Source organism: Erinaceus europaeus, chromosome 18 (assembly GCF_950295315.1).
Source record: "Erinaceus europaeus chromosome 18, mEriEur2.1, whole genome shotgun sequence".
NCBI lineage: Eukaryota > Metazoa > Chordata > Mammalia > Eulipotyphla > Erinaceidae > Erinaceus > Erinaceus europaeus.
The window spans coordinates 72,975,577-72,991,240 of record NC_080179.1 but is presented as its reverse complement, the minus strand read 5'-3'; the positions used below and the strand labels follow the sequence as shown (position 1 = coordinate 72,991,240).

Here is a 15,664-nt window from a genome sequence, read left to right as displayed (position 1 = left end):
AATTCTCAGCCTCTAACAGGATGTAGCCATCTATCCTGCACAGATATTCCAGATCATTTACACTAACTTGAAAATTCCTACTGTGGGTAAATCATCAAGAATCTCAGATTAGGGAATAAAAGTTAACGATAGTTTATGAAACTTTACTAGCTGGAAACTTCTGTATGTTGCATCAGCTGCATATAAAATATAATAAGTGGACTTGAGCTATACATATTTTCTCTGAGGGAGAAGGACAAGTCAGATACAATAGGATATGTAAATCCTAGAAGGTAGTGACTCTTCTGTGAATAAAACAGAGAGATCAGTGACTACTTAAAAATAAGCCAACTCCCATGCATTTTATTCAACTGCAACTTAAGGTAGTTGAAAAATATTCCTAGGCCACAGGAAATATGCTGGACTGGAGGATGAGAACATTTAACTAATAATCCCACTCAGAAAAATCTAGAGACTGAAATGGATTTCACTTCAATAATTAAATTCTGTTTTAGCCAATATTTTTGTATCAGTTGTTAAAACATATAACAGTAATGGAGAAAATCCTTTGAATCTATGTAACAAAAAAATATTAACTAGCAGAATAAATAGGGATCCTTGAAAACATAAATTCAGGGCACAACATGCCCTACAGCAAAAAAGCAAAGGATACAAATGAAAAGAAATCTAAATGATAAAAGTGTGAAATATGTGTATTTCTTGTAGTCAAGTGAGAAGCTGGTTATATGGAGCTATGTATGTTAAGTATAAATATAGGCATATGTAGACAAACATAGATAATAAAACATTAAAAAATAATTTATAGTATACCACATGTCCTAAAGCTAGTGGTGAAAGTAATATGGTTACTATAAACATGGTCTTCTTGGATGAGGTCTGGATAATATCAAACAACATATAAATGTACATCTCCACTAATCCAATAAGCTTATTTCTATAACTCTACCAGCCTAGTAATAAAAGTAGTTCTTAATACTAGTAAATAATTAAATATCAATTAACATTTGCCAGGTATTGTTTCCAGTGCTTTATATATCTTTTTAAAACTTAAGTCTCAAAAATCTTTGTGGAATACCATACTATTACAGTTCCTGTTCTATAGTAAAGAACCTTAATAAGAAAGATTAAGTACAGAGAAATCACATGGAGTCAGGAATTAAAGCTATCCCAGGCCATCTGGCCCAAGAATTCATTCTTAATTAATTCTGCTACATTCTTCAGTAATAAGTTCAAAAAGAGGTTCCAACAAGAATTTCTGAAATTCTTTCATGATAACATCTGAAACCTGTTGGCCTGTACAGGTCTGCATATGACAGTTAAATAAGTTTTGATCTATTGAAGCAATATAAGAATATTTAGCTGCTACGAGATACACGAGAAAACAGGAGACCTTGATAACAGAGCTTTACTTGGAGACTCCACTGCTTTGGAAAAGTAAACAAAAAAAGAAGAATCAATAAAAAATTAAAAAAATAAAAACTTTCGGGAGTAGAGCAGCTGCACAGCCATGCAAAGCGCAAGGACCCGCTTAAGGATCCTGATTCTTGAGCCCCTGGCTCCCCACCTGCAGGGGAGTCTCTTCCCAGGCGGTGAAGCAGGTCTGCAGGTGTCTGTCTTTCTCTCCCCCTCTCTGTCTTCTCCTCCTCTCTCCATTTCTCTCTGTCCTGTCCAACAATGATGACATCAACAATAATAACTACAACCACAATAAACACAACAAGGGAAACAAAAAGGAAATGAATAAATATAAAATAAAATAAAATAAAAACTTTAACAGATTTAAAGGAAATACCACCAAAATAGAAAAGGTAAGGTGCCCAGCAGTTGGGAGAATATATTTGTACATCATATGACAATGGGTTGAAATACAAAATAGAAAAGTAAATCATAGACCTCAACAATATGATAACAAATAACTCAATTAAAAAAGTGGACAAGCATTTTAATAGAAACATTTCTAAAAAATGATGGCTTACAGAAAAATGAAAAATTCTTAACATTGTTTATTATGAGGAAAATGCAAATTAAATCAAAAGGAGAGACCACCTCAGACCAGTGAGAATAGCCTGCATCAAAAAGATTACAGGAGCTAGCAGTGGTGCACTGGTCACACACATGCTTTAAAGTGCACAAAGGCCTGGGGTCAAGCCCCTGGTCCCCACCTCAGGGGCGGGGGAAGCTTCCCAAGTGGTGAAGCAGTGCTAAAGGTATTTCTCTCTCTCTCTCTTTCTTTCTCTCTCTCTTTCTTCCTCTCTCTCTCTCTCCTCTCAACCTCTTCCTCTCCCCTTTCAGTTTCTGTCTCTATCCAGTAAATACGTAATAGATAATTTTAAACAATAACAAATAAACATTATAAAAGAAAACAAACTATCAAAATATTGCAAAAAAAATATGGCATGGGAGAAAATGTTAAGAAATTGGAGCTATAGTATACTCTTGGTGGAAGGGTATTCCTTGGTACGACCTCCAGGGGAAAAGGTATGGAGGGTCTCTAAAAAACTTAAAGTGGAAATACACTTTCATCCTGTAATGCTGGCACTACTAAGTTTTTATTTAAGTGCCATGAACATAATAATTGGAAAGAATATATGAACATCCTATGTCCATAGTGACACTATTCACAATAGGCAAACTCTGGAATCAACCTAACTACCCATCAACAAATAAATGGATAAATTGTCTGTGGGTTATGCATGGAAAATGACTCTAGCAGTTAAGAAAGATGAAGTATTGAAGTATTGCCTCCTAGGATAAAATGGATGGAAGGTGAGGTAATTATGCTAAGTGAATAAAGAAAAGACATTAATCAGTCGTTTAACTCATCTGTGAAATATAAATGATTAGAGGAAATGAGCTTGCAGAAAACAATAATATAACTAATTCTTAAACTCTGAGAGAATAATGAGGGTTATTTGAGGGGACGGAGGAAAGGAATCACGGGGAATGTTGGTGGTGAGTGTGGTGAGTCTTATGTACATACATAGGTGTGAAACTGTAACACCCTTTCATCCCCTACCCCAACACACACACACACACACACACACACACACACACACACACACACACACACTGTTATGGCACTGTGAGTTAATGTTAAATTAATAAATCATTAGATTCAAATTTTCACTAAAAAGTTGCTAGTGGTGCTGGGCGTTGGTGTACATGTTTTCTTGCTCAAGGACCAGGGTTCAAATCCCTGGTCCCCACTTTACTCTGCCTTTCCTCTCAAATTCTATCCTATAAATATAATTTAAACACATTTAGAAAAGAAAAAAAAATGTTAGGAAGTGAGAGATGAAATGAGAGTGATTTCTGGCCCTCTAGCAGTTTTAACGCTGGGTAAGACACAGGCACATTTCGAAGTAAGTCAATTTTGCTGCATGAGTTCCAGAAGATTATTGGGGCGCCTGATTCCTGTGAGAGTGAGGATGACCGAATGGGTAGAACAGAAAAGATTTGGAAATTGACAGGATCTTAAAGTCAGTGAATGAGAAACAGGAGTCAAGGAAAATGTAGGCAGTTCATATAATTATTCCTTTTAATCTTGACAATGTGCTCCTATGTACTAAGCACTTAATCCCGTTTTTCATTTAAACTAATTAAATGTGATGATGTTGACAGCTCACACTTTAAAGTCAGGCACCATCTTTTCTACGTTCCTGTACCTTTTCCACAATGAATTTTAGCATTTGGATCAAGAAATTAACAAATCCTTGCCAAATGTAGACAGAAGCATGGAGGTATCATTGCTATAAAAATATATAGATATTTACCTCTAAAAATATCTTTTTTTATATTTAGTAGTGGAAACACCTACTATAACAGTAGGAAAACCTACTATAAAACTTTACCTAATGCTTTAACAAACTAAATAATTAAAAATTCATTTGATTGACTTTGGCAAAGAAAAGTAATTATCGGTCCCTATACCAACAATATTGACTATATATAGCTGTCTTCCCCTTCTCCAGTGTTTAACATTTCAAGGTATCATGCATGGGTGAATTATGGATTATTACACTACAGCATCCAAAAATAATGTCAAATTTCTTCCTTATAATGTAATATTCACTTAGTGATATCATGGTTGATATTACTGAAGAAGCATTTATCAAACAATAAAATTGAAAATGCATTGAAAATTGAAAATACAGATACACTTTAGTTTTTAGAAATACTGTATTTCTTTCCAATGGATTCATGTTCACCCAACCAAAACCTGATCTCCCTGGATAATTAAATAAAGATCATATGCTGCACATTTTGTTAAAAAAAATGAATCGAAACTTGTGCTTATGAAATTACCCTGGGAGCACGTTTTTATGACTTCCAAAATAAATTACTTCAAAGGACTAACTATTAAACACTGCATCTTATTAAACAATGCATCATTGGCCTGAAAAACATTTGTATATTACATATACTTTGAGAGATAAGAAGAGAGATTGACCTTAAACTTTAATAATGAGCCAAAGATGCCCCTAATAAAGATTACCCTTGATAAGCTGATTTTTCCAAGGCATTTCTTAAAAGATTGAAGCTCTGTCGACAAACTAAAAGCTAATCTTCAAACTAAGTTCAAGGATCCTTCTCTAAATGTGTGCTTTCTGTTTGCCTGGGGTCCAGATCAAAATACTACAGGATTGATCAAGAAAAATACGTTCCCTCTACTCCAGGTTTATGGAAATATCTTTAGAAGTATGTTAGAAGAGTTTTTAAACTTTATTTTCCCTTTAAATCTGCTCCAAACAAGCACACAAATTGTCCATTAAGGGAAGGGAGAATCCTAGGGGGGTATTCAAGGACTGTTGCTCTAATCACCATATCAATGGATTCAGCTAGCAGTCTGTTTCCCCAAAGAAAATCAATGTTTTACAAAGTAGCTAGCATTTCAAAGAAATGGTTACTATGATGACTACACTCTATTTTAAAGTTTTTTTACCTGTAACCTGTAAGCTCTTTACCTGTAACCAGTAGGAAAGAATGCCAGTTATAATGGGTGTTCTGTAGAGTGGTTTTCTGCTTACATCACTTCAGTTGAAAGAATTTGCTAGGACAGTCTGGATTGGCTTAAGTTTCAACAGTCCAATTACTAGTAAAAACTGCCTCAAGCTTTAAGTGTCTAGAAGGCTTTAAAAATCAATTTAAAAGACAGTCAAAATGCAAACTAAACAAAGGTTGGAAATCTATCTTCCAACACCATTTCAAAATAGTCCGCCTCCTCATTCTACCAGTTAAGGAGACCTAATCAGATACCAATTCTACAATATTGCCAAGGGCTAGTGGCATTGGCCCAAACAAGGCACAGGTAGTAAAGTGTTTAGGAAAAAAGAATCAGGTAAAGGAAATCACACATAACTTATATTCCATTTTAACTGTAAATCAATGACAGTGATAGGGAAGATAAGAATCAACACATATAAAAGTAAACTTATTTTAAGTTTATGAGTTACACATGTATTTATATAACCCAAGGAAATATAATATACTTTTGGAGAACATTACTGTCTGCTTCAATTGTCCATGTTAGAGTTTTCCAGGCAAATAAGAATATAGTATGCTATGTGGCCATGATTAGGGCAGTATCTTAAAACTATAACACACCGGTAACTCATTGGAACTTTCTTTTTAATGGCAAGCTCAGAAATATATTCTTGATTTATAAAACATACCTCTCCAATTCTTCTATTAAAGAGTCTTTAACCAGAGAATGGATCAGAGAAGTGCAACATTTTCTAAATTGCTATAACTATTTTGATGAGACTTCCTGGTATAGGCCTGACGTACATGACAAGTAGAGTAGAAAGCAAGGAAAACCAAGTCTCTTTCAAAACTTTTTTTTTTTCCACCAGGGTTATTGCTGGGGCTTGGTGCCTGCACTAAGAAGTCTCTGCTCCTGGAGACTATTTTTTCTCCTTTTGTTGCCCCTTTTTTTTTAAATCATTGTTGTGGTTATTATTGTTGTTATTGATGTCATTATTGTTGGATAGGACAGAGAGAAATGGAGAGAAGAGGGGAGACAAAGTGGGGAGAGAAAGACAGACACCTGCAGACCTGCTTCACCTCTCCTGAAGCGACTCCTCTGCAGGTGGGGATCCCTTCCTCCTTTTTAAGTTCCAAAAGCCGACCATCTCATTATAGTTTAAGAAATGGCTCCACACCATTTATATGCCTCCTGCACTCAATGAGGCTTTGTACAAAAGATTAACACCACTTTTATTAGTAACATTTACTGTGAGTGAGTAAATAAATATGATGACATTTTTTTCTTACTTACATACATTCCTGAAAGCAAGTTGAAAATGAACACATATATTTCCTTCACTGTTCCTTTCTTTACATGTGAGCTTATCTACTTCTAGAACAATGATCTGAACTCAAGAAGAATCATCAAAAGAAAATAAAAAGGTTATTTAAATGTCATTGCCTTACTGTAAATTTTATGTGCTCTGGCTGAACTCAGCTCTATGAAGAGCTGGCCTGGGTTTCTACATAAAGAGAAAAAAACATCTATTCATAAAACAGTTTTCCTGGCCATAGGGGTTCTTGGAGAGAGAGAGAGAGAGAGAGAGAGAGAGAGAGAGAGGGAAAAGAAGAAGAAGAAGAAGAAGAAGAAGAAGAAGAAGAAGAAGAAGAAGAAGAAGAGGAGGAGGAGGAGGAGGAGGAGGAGGAGGAGGAGGAGGAAGGAGGAGGAGGAGGAGGAGGGAGGAGGAGGAGGGAGGAGGAGGAGGAGGAGGAAGGAGGAGGAGAAGAAGGAGGAGGAGGAGAAGGAGGAGGAGGAGAAGGAGGAGGAGGAGGAGAAGGAGGAGGAGAAGGAGGAGGAGAAGGAGAAGAAGAAGAAGAAGGAGAAGAAAGAGGAAGAGGAGGAGGAGGAGAAGGAGGAGGAGGAGGAGAAGGAGAAGGAGGAGGAGGAGGAGAAGGAGAAGAAGAAGAAGGAGAAGAAGGAGGAAGAGGAGGAGGAGAAGGAGAAGGAGAAGAAGAAGGAGGAGGAGGAGGAGGAGGAGGAGGAGGAGAAGGAGAAGGAGACGAAGAAGAAGAAGAAGAAGAAGAAGAAGGAGGAGGAGGAGGAGGAGGAGGAGGAGGAGGAGAAGAAGGAGAAGAATGGAACAGAAGAGGCTTGAAAATCTGTGAAATCCTTCTCCTTGTCACACATTTATACACTCACTGTCCTCATTTTTCTTTTCCAAAGAGTAATGCTGGATTTTACTAAGAAAGTTCATACGGCCCCTTCCTTTTTTTTTTTTATCTCCAAAAGTGGCTTCACACACTTTCAGAAACCAGAGCCAATTAGAATCCAAATTGACTTTTCTAAAACATATAATAGTTATGTCAGAGAAAATATGACTCTATGGATTTTCCTTGTTCTTGTGTCATGATAAAGATGCTATATATGAATTAAAAATAAAACATTAAATTATTTTATTAGTACAATGGAATTTCTGATATAAGTATTTATACTTTGTCTAGACTTAGAAATTTCACGAACATTGTATTTACTGTAGAGTGTAAAACATTCATTCGCCAATAAAGAAATAAAAAAAAGGAAATCTTTTGAGCAAGTTCATATCTCCCTTTTATTACTATCTTTTCATCATCTTAATTTCTTTTATTTCTTTATTGGCTCCAAGAAATATTTTTTGGAAATATGCAATTCAGTTGGGATAATTTCAGGAAATTAGAGACTTAGTAGAGCACCCAGTTAAGCACTCTACTAATGCTTGATTTTTTTTTTGTTAAAATATTTTTTAAAATATTGAATTTATTAAAATTAATTTTCTTTTTGGGTTCTTTTTAATGAATTAAATGCCATCTTATTAAGAAAAAGTAAACATATATCTGTATAAGAAAAGAAATAAAATTACTCATAATTCTATCACCTAGTCAGAGTCTACAACTACTTCTATTTCCATATCTAGCCTTCTGTGTAACTAAAATATGGCCATTTTTATTGGCCCGTATTATACTTTTTATATATTTAGTAATAATTTACTGTTTCATTGAATAGTTCCTAAGATATGAATTTGAATTGGTGCATGATTTTCACCTTTTTTTCTGGAAGAAGTTATGCATTCTTTTCCCTTTTGTGTTTTGTTTTATTTTTATTTCTTTATTGGGGGATTAATGTTTCACAGTCGAATGCATTCTTTTCCTACTCAGACACTGAGAAAATATGGTAGTAGAAAAGATCTATATTATTACAATAATTCTTAAATTGAGATGATAACCTGTTAATTGAATTTGGATCACTCTGCATATTGTTAGCTCCCTGTATCTAGTGCAAAACTTGTGCCAAGAAAGAAGCAAAGCGAAAAAAATATATATATATATATCTTGGCATTTCAGTTAAGTATAGTTCTTTCTTATTTTAAGCCTAGATATGCCTAAAACAGTACTATTTTCTCAAATCCAGTTTTCTGCAGTGCTATGGTCATTAATAACATTCTTTTTTACTATCAAACGTGTGTGTGATCAGTGCTATTTTATAAGATTGTGTGATTATATCACACCACACCCACTGCCCAAGTTCTGTGCCCTCACTGTCCTAATGATAACAACCATACAAGTCTCAGATACAGTTTTTTTGCTTCTGTTTTTTTTTGTATAATTATTAATAAAATTCTCTTAAAATAGAATTGCAGCAACAGTAAAAATATATTCAACACATGTAATTTTTTTTCTTTCCTGTGGGAGAGAAAAACATCAGAATGTTTACCTGGGGATATGATGTAGAAGAAATCTTTAAATTCATCCATCCAAACTTCTGCCAGTCTCCTGTTATTCTTGTTGATGACATGACCAGTGCCACCAGGGAACGTATATGGTGTTGCCTTGCGAAAAACATGCCCAACATGGGAGCAAGTCACAATCTCCAGAGAGCCTCCACATTGCCAAATCTGGGAAAAAGAGCAATTTATACAACAGTGAGAATAGCTAATGCAGTAGTATTGGGTGAGAAACAGCCGAGAATCTCATATGGTACTGGTCGAAACAAACATCTGATTTAGATGTTTTAGAATGGATATTTTTATATTGGGCAAAGGACACTCATTGGGAAGGGCTAGATGTAATCAAATATTATAGCTTGGAGCTCATAGGGGGTATAATGTAATCATTTTCATATCATTGTATTAGACTACCTAATTTTCAGCTTTTAGTTATTAACCTAATGGTTAGGTATTAGATGTCTGGTATCCACAGTCTGCCATGAATGAAAGAATTTTTTACATGCTAGGTGTCATGTTCAGCTACTAATTTGCTTTGGAGAAAATCAATCCACTATATTTTAATCACCCAGAATTTTAGATAATCATTAATTCCCAGATGCCCGTACCGTCTGTAGCTTAAGCCTGTGGGTATGTTCTTCTTCTTCTTCTTCTTTTTAAATATTATTTATTTATTCCCTTTTGTTGCAGTTATTGTTGTTGTTGATGTCGTTGTTGGACAGGACAGAGAGAAATGGAGAGAGGAGGGGAAGACAGAGAGGGGGAGAGAAAGACAGACACCTGCAGACCTGCTTCACCGCCTGTGAAGCGATCCCCTGCAGGTGGGGAGCCTGGGCTTGAACCGGAATTCTGCCAGTCCTTGCGCTTTGCGCCACCTGCGCTTAACCCACTGCTCTACCGCTGGACTCCTGTTATTCTTCTTTGTATGTGCCGGGGCTCATTTGCATGTGCTCAATGTCAGAGCATCTTTCACAGCCCATTTCCATGATCTTTTCTTCTAGGAGTCTCTCTGAGAAGAATTATTGTGTGGCTCTTGTATTTTACATATTCTTTATATAGGACTAAGTCTAATGTATCATTTACAATCCATTTCTTCACTAACTTTTAGAGCTATGAACTCTTGGGAGATAAACATTGCATTATTTTTTTTGGTAATCTACGATTTACTGTGCAGTTAGGGTATCATTAAAGTATCTATAAAACAATTATTTTAATAAAACTTTATTGTATAGTTAGACTCAAGGTATGTGTTTTGTGTTACATAACTTATGTAATATGGACTATATAAAGATATAATACATACAATCATGAGCATCTTTCTCTCTATATATATATATGTGTGTGTATATATATAGTAAACGTGTATTTTATAATTTTTCCATCCAATAAACAAGTCATAGATATTGCTATATGCAATTGAAAGGACTTGGTTTTAATCTGTAATTAATGTTGCTTTGTGTCATCACCGGGTCTTCATTCTTCTGCCTGGACATTTTCAGAAGGGGGGAGAGAGAGAGAGAGAGAGAGAGAGAGGTAAAGACACAATATCACCCACTGCAGTATGGTGGGAGTCAAGTTTCAAACTGGGCCATGTGCTTAGCAAAGCAGGCACCCTTCCAAGTATGTTATCTTGGTGGCTTAACACTGTTTTTATTTTAAGAAGAGGGGCTTAGATTTTCATTTATTTAATTTTATTTATTTATTTATTTGTTATTGGACAGAGACAGAGAGACATTGAGGGGAGGGGGATAGAGAGGGAGAGAGACAGAGAGACACCTGTAGCCCTGTTTCACCACTTGTGAAGCTTTCCCCCAGCAGGTAGGGACCAGGGGCTTGAACCTGCATCCTTGTGCACTGTAATGCGTGCGCTTAAGCAGATATGCCCCACCTGGCCCCCTACAGCAGCTTAATTTTAAAGAAAATGTGGTTGCACCTTTAATTAGTCTTCTCCACTGAAAAGGACTGCTACTGTCAGTTAGCAGTAAGAGAAAATTAAGTTTATCAGAAGGTGAAAGATACCAAGGATCAATTATACTCATCAATAATGATCTATGTACTCATATGCAATCTATGATTTATTTTCTAATTTGTTAAACAGTTATTTAATTAAAAGAAAACCAGCTTTCACCAAACACTGAAATGACAGAATATGAAAGAAAAAAGAATTCAATTCCCTTAAAGAATGTGGCCCTTTTTTTTTTTTTAAATAGCCAAGCCATTCAACGAATAGGCAGTCCTGTCACTGTCCTGACATTTTTAAACTGTCTTGTAATTGCATGTGACTTCACGTCCTCTTTTCCTATTAAAACAGAAGAAGCTGTCACTTACCCTAAAATACAAATCACTACTAGCCCATACATACCCCCTTTTATTGGGCATTCCATTGTGTAGGGGAATTGTGAGGATATGGTTGAGCACGGTGTGGGACTTCTATTGAAAGATGGGGGCCTGGCTGGCACGACCTTTCTATTAGTCTCTCTCTACCTGAGATGGAGCATAGAAGAAAACAACCACCAGGCAATGTCCCCTCTGTCAGTCTCCCTGCCTCACAAAGACTCTGCACACAGCCCATTTCCTTGTACCCAAACCAGTTGGTTTGTTTACTCAGAGGTTAATAGAAGTTCATCTTCTTTGATCACATATACCCATATATCATTGTTCTGCTCTGCCAAACAGTAACTAGGAGCATTCTCCTTACTCCTCCACCTCCTCTTGTCCTTTTAATCTTACATGATCTATCTTCTCTCTGTCCTTAAGATGCCTCTCTGTCTGCTGGTTATTGATAACCCTATTTTCCTAATCCCTTTGATCAACGAAACCCCTCACTCAACATTTGCTAGGAATGCTCTGAACTTTTCCCAACCCCTTACCTCTCTTAGCCCCTTTTCTCTCAAACCAAATATGGCATGGACCATTTGCTTCCTCCTACAACCCCTTACAAACCCTGCTTTGCTGTTCAATAAATGGATTGTCCATCAGACAAGTCCCCGGGTCATCTCTTGTCGCTGCAGTAGCACCAGACACTGAGTCAGTCCCGTAGGCTCACTCCTGCTGCCTTGGAACATTCTCCTAGGCCCCTTCATCTGGTGTACAACAGGACAGGTAAGCTGGGAGTCTGTGCCCGAGAAGAGGCCTCCCCACAAGAAGAATGGCACCATTGGTTTTGTCCTCCCCTTGATTTTTTCCTAAAACATCAATTTTCTTCCTTTTTTACATAATATCCCCTACTTTTTATATAGCTGAAAAAACAATTACAAAGTTGGGGCCAGGCAGTGTTGTGCCTGACTGAGTGCACATGTTATTACACAACAGGACCAGGGTTTGAGACCCTACTCCCTGCAATGGGAAACTTTACAAGTGGTGAAGCAGGTCTGCAGATGTCTCTTTTTATCTCTACTTCTCTTATCTCTCCTCCCTCTCTCAATTTATCTCTGTCCTGTCAAATAAAAAATAGAAAGGAATAAAAATATAAGGCACAAGAAAGTTCATTTACTGGTTTATATGCCCATCAAACTATTTTGTTCCTCTTCAATATAACATCTTAAATATAATTTATTGGTATACTTTGCTTCCATTGCTCAATTTTCATTAACTTTTCTACCCACTGTACAACGCTGCTCATTTCTGTAATTTCCCCCAAAATACTGCAGTGAAAACCAATTTTCCATAATGGCTACCTAGTGTAGGCTTTTCTCAGACTCCTCCTTTTTCACCATTTTTCCATCTTCAATGTAAATTTCTATTTGAGCGTCATCTTTCTCTCTTTAGTTACTATGTAAGTAGTTTTATCTGTTCTTACTATTTTACATATAATTCAAATACTAATTATCTGAACAGAATCTCAGCCCACACCTTTTCTCCGGGAGTCCAGATATGGGTTACCAGATATTTGTCTGATGGGCTCTTTCATGCCCCAGTGTATGCCATATCAAAGTGCCCACAGTAGAATGATTTCTCAGTCGATTCTTTTGTTCTGTTTTATTTTTGCAATTTTATTTTTAGCATCATCAATAAATGGTGTCACCATTTGCCCAAGTATTCAGTTCAACAAATAAACTATCATAACCATAGAAACCCCTCCAAACCCTGGAAGTCATCACTGATTTCCTTTATTACTTCACTTCAATTTAGTGCTACCTACAAATATACCCAATTCAAAAATTTCATTTCTGTCATTGCAGTGGAATTTTCTTTTTTCCACTAGTGTTATCACTAGGGGTGGGTGCCTGCACAATTCCACCACCTCGATAGCCATTTTATTTTTTTCCTTTTCCTTATTCTGATAGTGACAGAGAGAAACAGGCAGGGACAGAGAGTGAGAAACATGATGTACTGCTCTACTGCTAGCAAAGATTCCCTTCTTGCAGGTGGGGATGGGAGCTGAACCCAGATATTCATGCATAGTAACATATACACTACCAGGTGTGGCACTTTCACGCCCACAGCAATAGAAACTTAACTTGTCTTGATGTTTTCACTGCTGCACTGCTACAATTTATTTTGAATTGAGTAGTCAATAGTGTTTTAAAAATTTAATCCTTTACAGGTGAGTACTATTCTATTGTATATATACCACAACTTTCTCAGCCATTCATCAATTGTTGAGCACCTAGGTTGGTTCCACGTTTTGGCTATTATGAATTGTGCTGCTATGAACATAGGTGTACATGTTTCTTTTTGGATGGGTGTTATTGAGTCCTTAGGATATATCCATGGAGAGGAATTACTGTGTCATAAGGAAGGCCCATGCCTTCTGAGGGTTCTCCAGACTGCTCTCCACAGGGGTTGGACCAATTTACATTCCCGTTGGTAGTGCAGGAAGGTTCCTTTGTCCCCACAATCTCTCCAGCATTTCTTGCTGACGTTGTTTGTGATGAATGACATTATCACGGGGTAATGTAGTATCTCATTATTGTTTTTATTTGCATTTCTCTGACGATCAGTGACTTGGACCAATTTTACATGTCTGTTGGCCTTCTGTATCTCTTCTATAATGAATACAATGTTCATATCCTCTCCCCAGTTTGGGATTGGGTTATTTGCTTTTTTGTTGCTAAATTTGTTGAGCTCTTTATATATTTTGGATATTAGCCTCTTGTCTGATGTATGGCATTTAAAGGATCTTCTCCCATTCTGTGAGGGGTCTGTTTGTTTGAGTGATGGTTTATTTTGCTATGCAGAAGCTTTTCAATTTGATGTAGTCCCACTGATCTGTTTTGATTTAGTTTGCCTTACAACTGGGTATGTGTCATCAATGATGTCCTTAAAGTTTATATGGGAAAGTGTTCCACCAATATTTTTCTCTAAGTTTTTATTAGTTTCTGTTCTAACATCCAGGTCCTTGATCCATTATTAAATAACATAAATTACTTAATCAGATCGTTTCTACTTAGACCTAGATACCTTCCTCACCTACTTTCTATTTCACTTCCCTCAATCACTCCAAGGTTAACCTTGCCAAAGTAAGGATTACAAAAACTGAATAAGAGGCCAGTATACTTTAACGATGACCCTTTTGGCCACTACCAGGCCACTTCATCATCCAAGACCCCAGTCAGGGAATTCTTGGATTCCCACATAGGCTTGATGGGCCTAAGAATTTGACAAGTCACTCTCTCCACTGACACTGGTTATCTTCATCAGGAACAACATAGTCAACCCTCCTATGCGTCTCTACAAGACCTTGCCCTCAATGTTGGGTCAACATACTCTGCCACTTGAGGAAGATGGGTCCTACAATGAGTGCAGCCTAGATTGTTCTTAGCTATGACTATAGAATGCAAGCTCAGACCTATAGGGATTCAGAGGTTACAGGCTCCTGGGCTGAATATGGGCCCCAGATCAAATTGATGGGGCTTACAGTCAACAATATTTATATATTTTTCCCATATTTGGAAGCTGCTCTGATCCAGCTTTCTAATTCTATTTACAACTCTGACACCATCTCCCCAGATAATAATTTTAGCCCACCTGCATGTTAGCTCTTGGGCTCAGGCAAAAACTGGTAAAGTCATGGACCCCTTGGAATATATCTAAAATGGACTTCCTAGCTTTTTCCAAAATGGAGACCCGAAATCTCATCAATATTCTTACTCTTGGGTTCCTGATTATTAAACAATTTGTTCTGCTTTATATCTTAATTCTTTTTCAGCCACCAAGTTGCTGATGATACCATGATGCCAACCTGACTTCCCAGAGCAGAAGACCTCACCAATGTGTCCTGGATCCCCACCTCTTCAGAGCCCTGCCCCACTAGGGAAAGAAAGAAACAGGCTGGGAGTATGGATTGACCTGCCAATGCCCATATCCAGTGGAGAAGAAATTCATAAGCCAGACCTTCCACCTTCTGCATCCCATAATCATTATGGGTCCATACTCCCAGAGGGGTAAAGAAGGGGAGAATAGAGGGCATGGAATATGGAACTTTGGTGGTGAGAATTGTGTGGAATCGTAACCCTCTTATCCTATGGTCTTCTTGATCATTTTTAAATCAATAATAAAAAAAGAATTTTACACAAGAAAAAAATGTAATTCTTTCATTTTAACACTCGACTTAAATCCTTCAGTGGTTCCACATCAAATGTAAACATAAACAAACTCGTTTCGAGGAGCCTCCAAGATCTTATGTGAGTCTCGTCTCTTTCCATCAATATACAGGAGTGATACTGGCCCACTGCCATCTCCTGGAATAACTTGTCAGAAGCACTTTCACACTTCAAAATCTCCACATGCTTTTCTACATCTGGAATAACATTGTGTCAGTCTTTTGATTGCTTCCTAGACCGGATCAGCACTTTGGCTGTAAAATTGACACTATCCTATTTCTACTCTTACCCCTGTATGATTTACTCTGGGGTTTTCACATCTTGAACATGAACTCTGAAAAGAGAACAATATTTGAAATTCTTGAGTTTAGAAGTGGGACTCCAATGGTTCCACTC

General features: G+C 37.0%; 1 protein-coding gene across 4 annotated transcripts in view; it reads right to left on the bottom strand.

The window, feature by feature from the left end:
• The window catches only part of GALNT13 (polypeptide N-acetylgalactosaminyltransferase 13), a 555,668-nt gene that overhangs the window by 177,263 nt on the left and 362,741 nt on the right, over nt 1–15,664 (bottom strand). For all 4 annotated transcript variants that reach the window (XM_060178155.1, XM_007520879.3, XM_060178154.1 and 1 more), the window contains one exon: nt 8,714–8,894. In XM_060178155.1, coding sequence (XP_060034138.1) covers nt 8,714–8,894 — 181 coding nt within the window. The remainder of the gene's footprint in view (nt 1–8,713; nt 8,895–15,664) is intronic.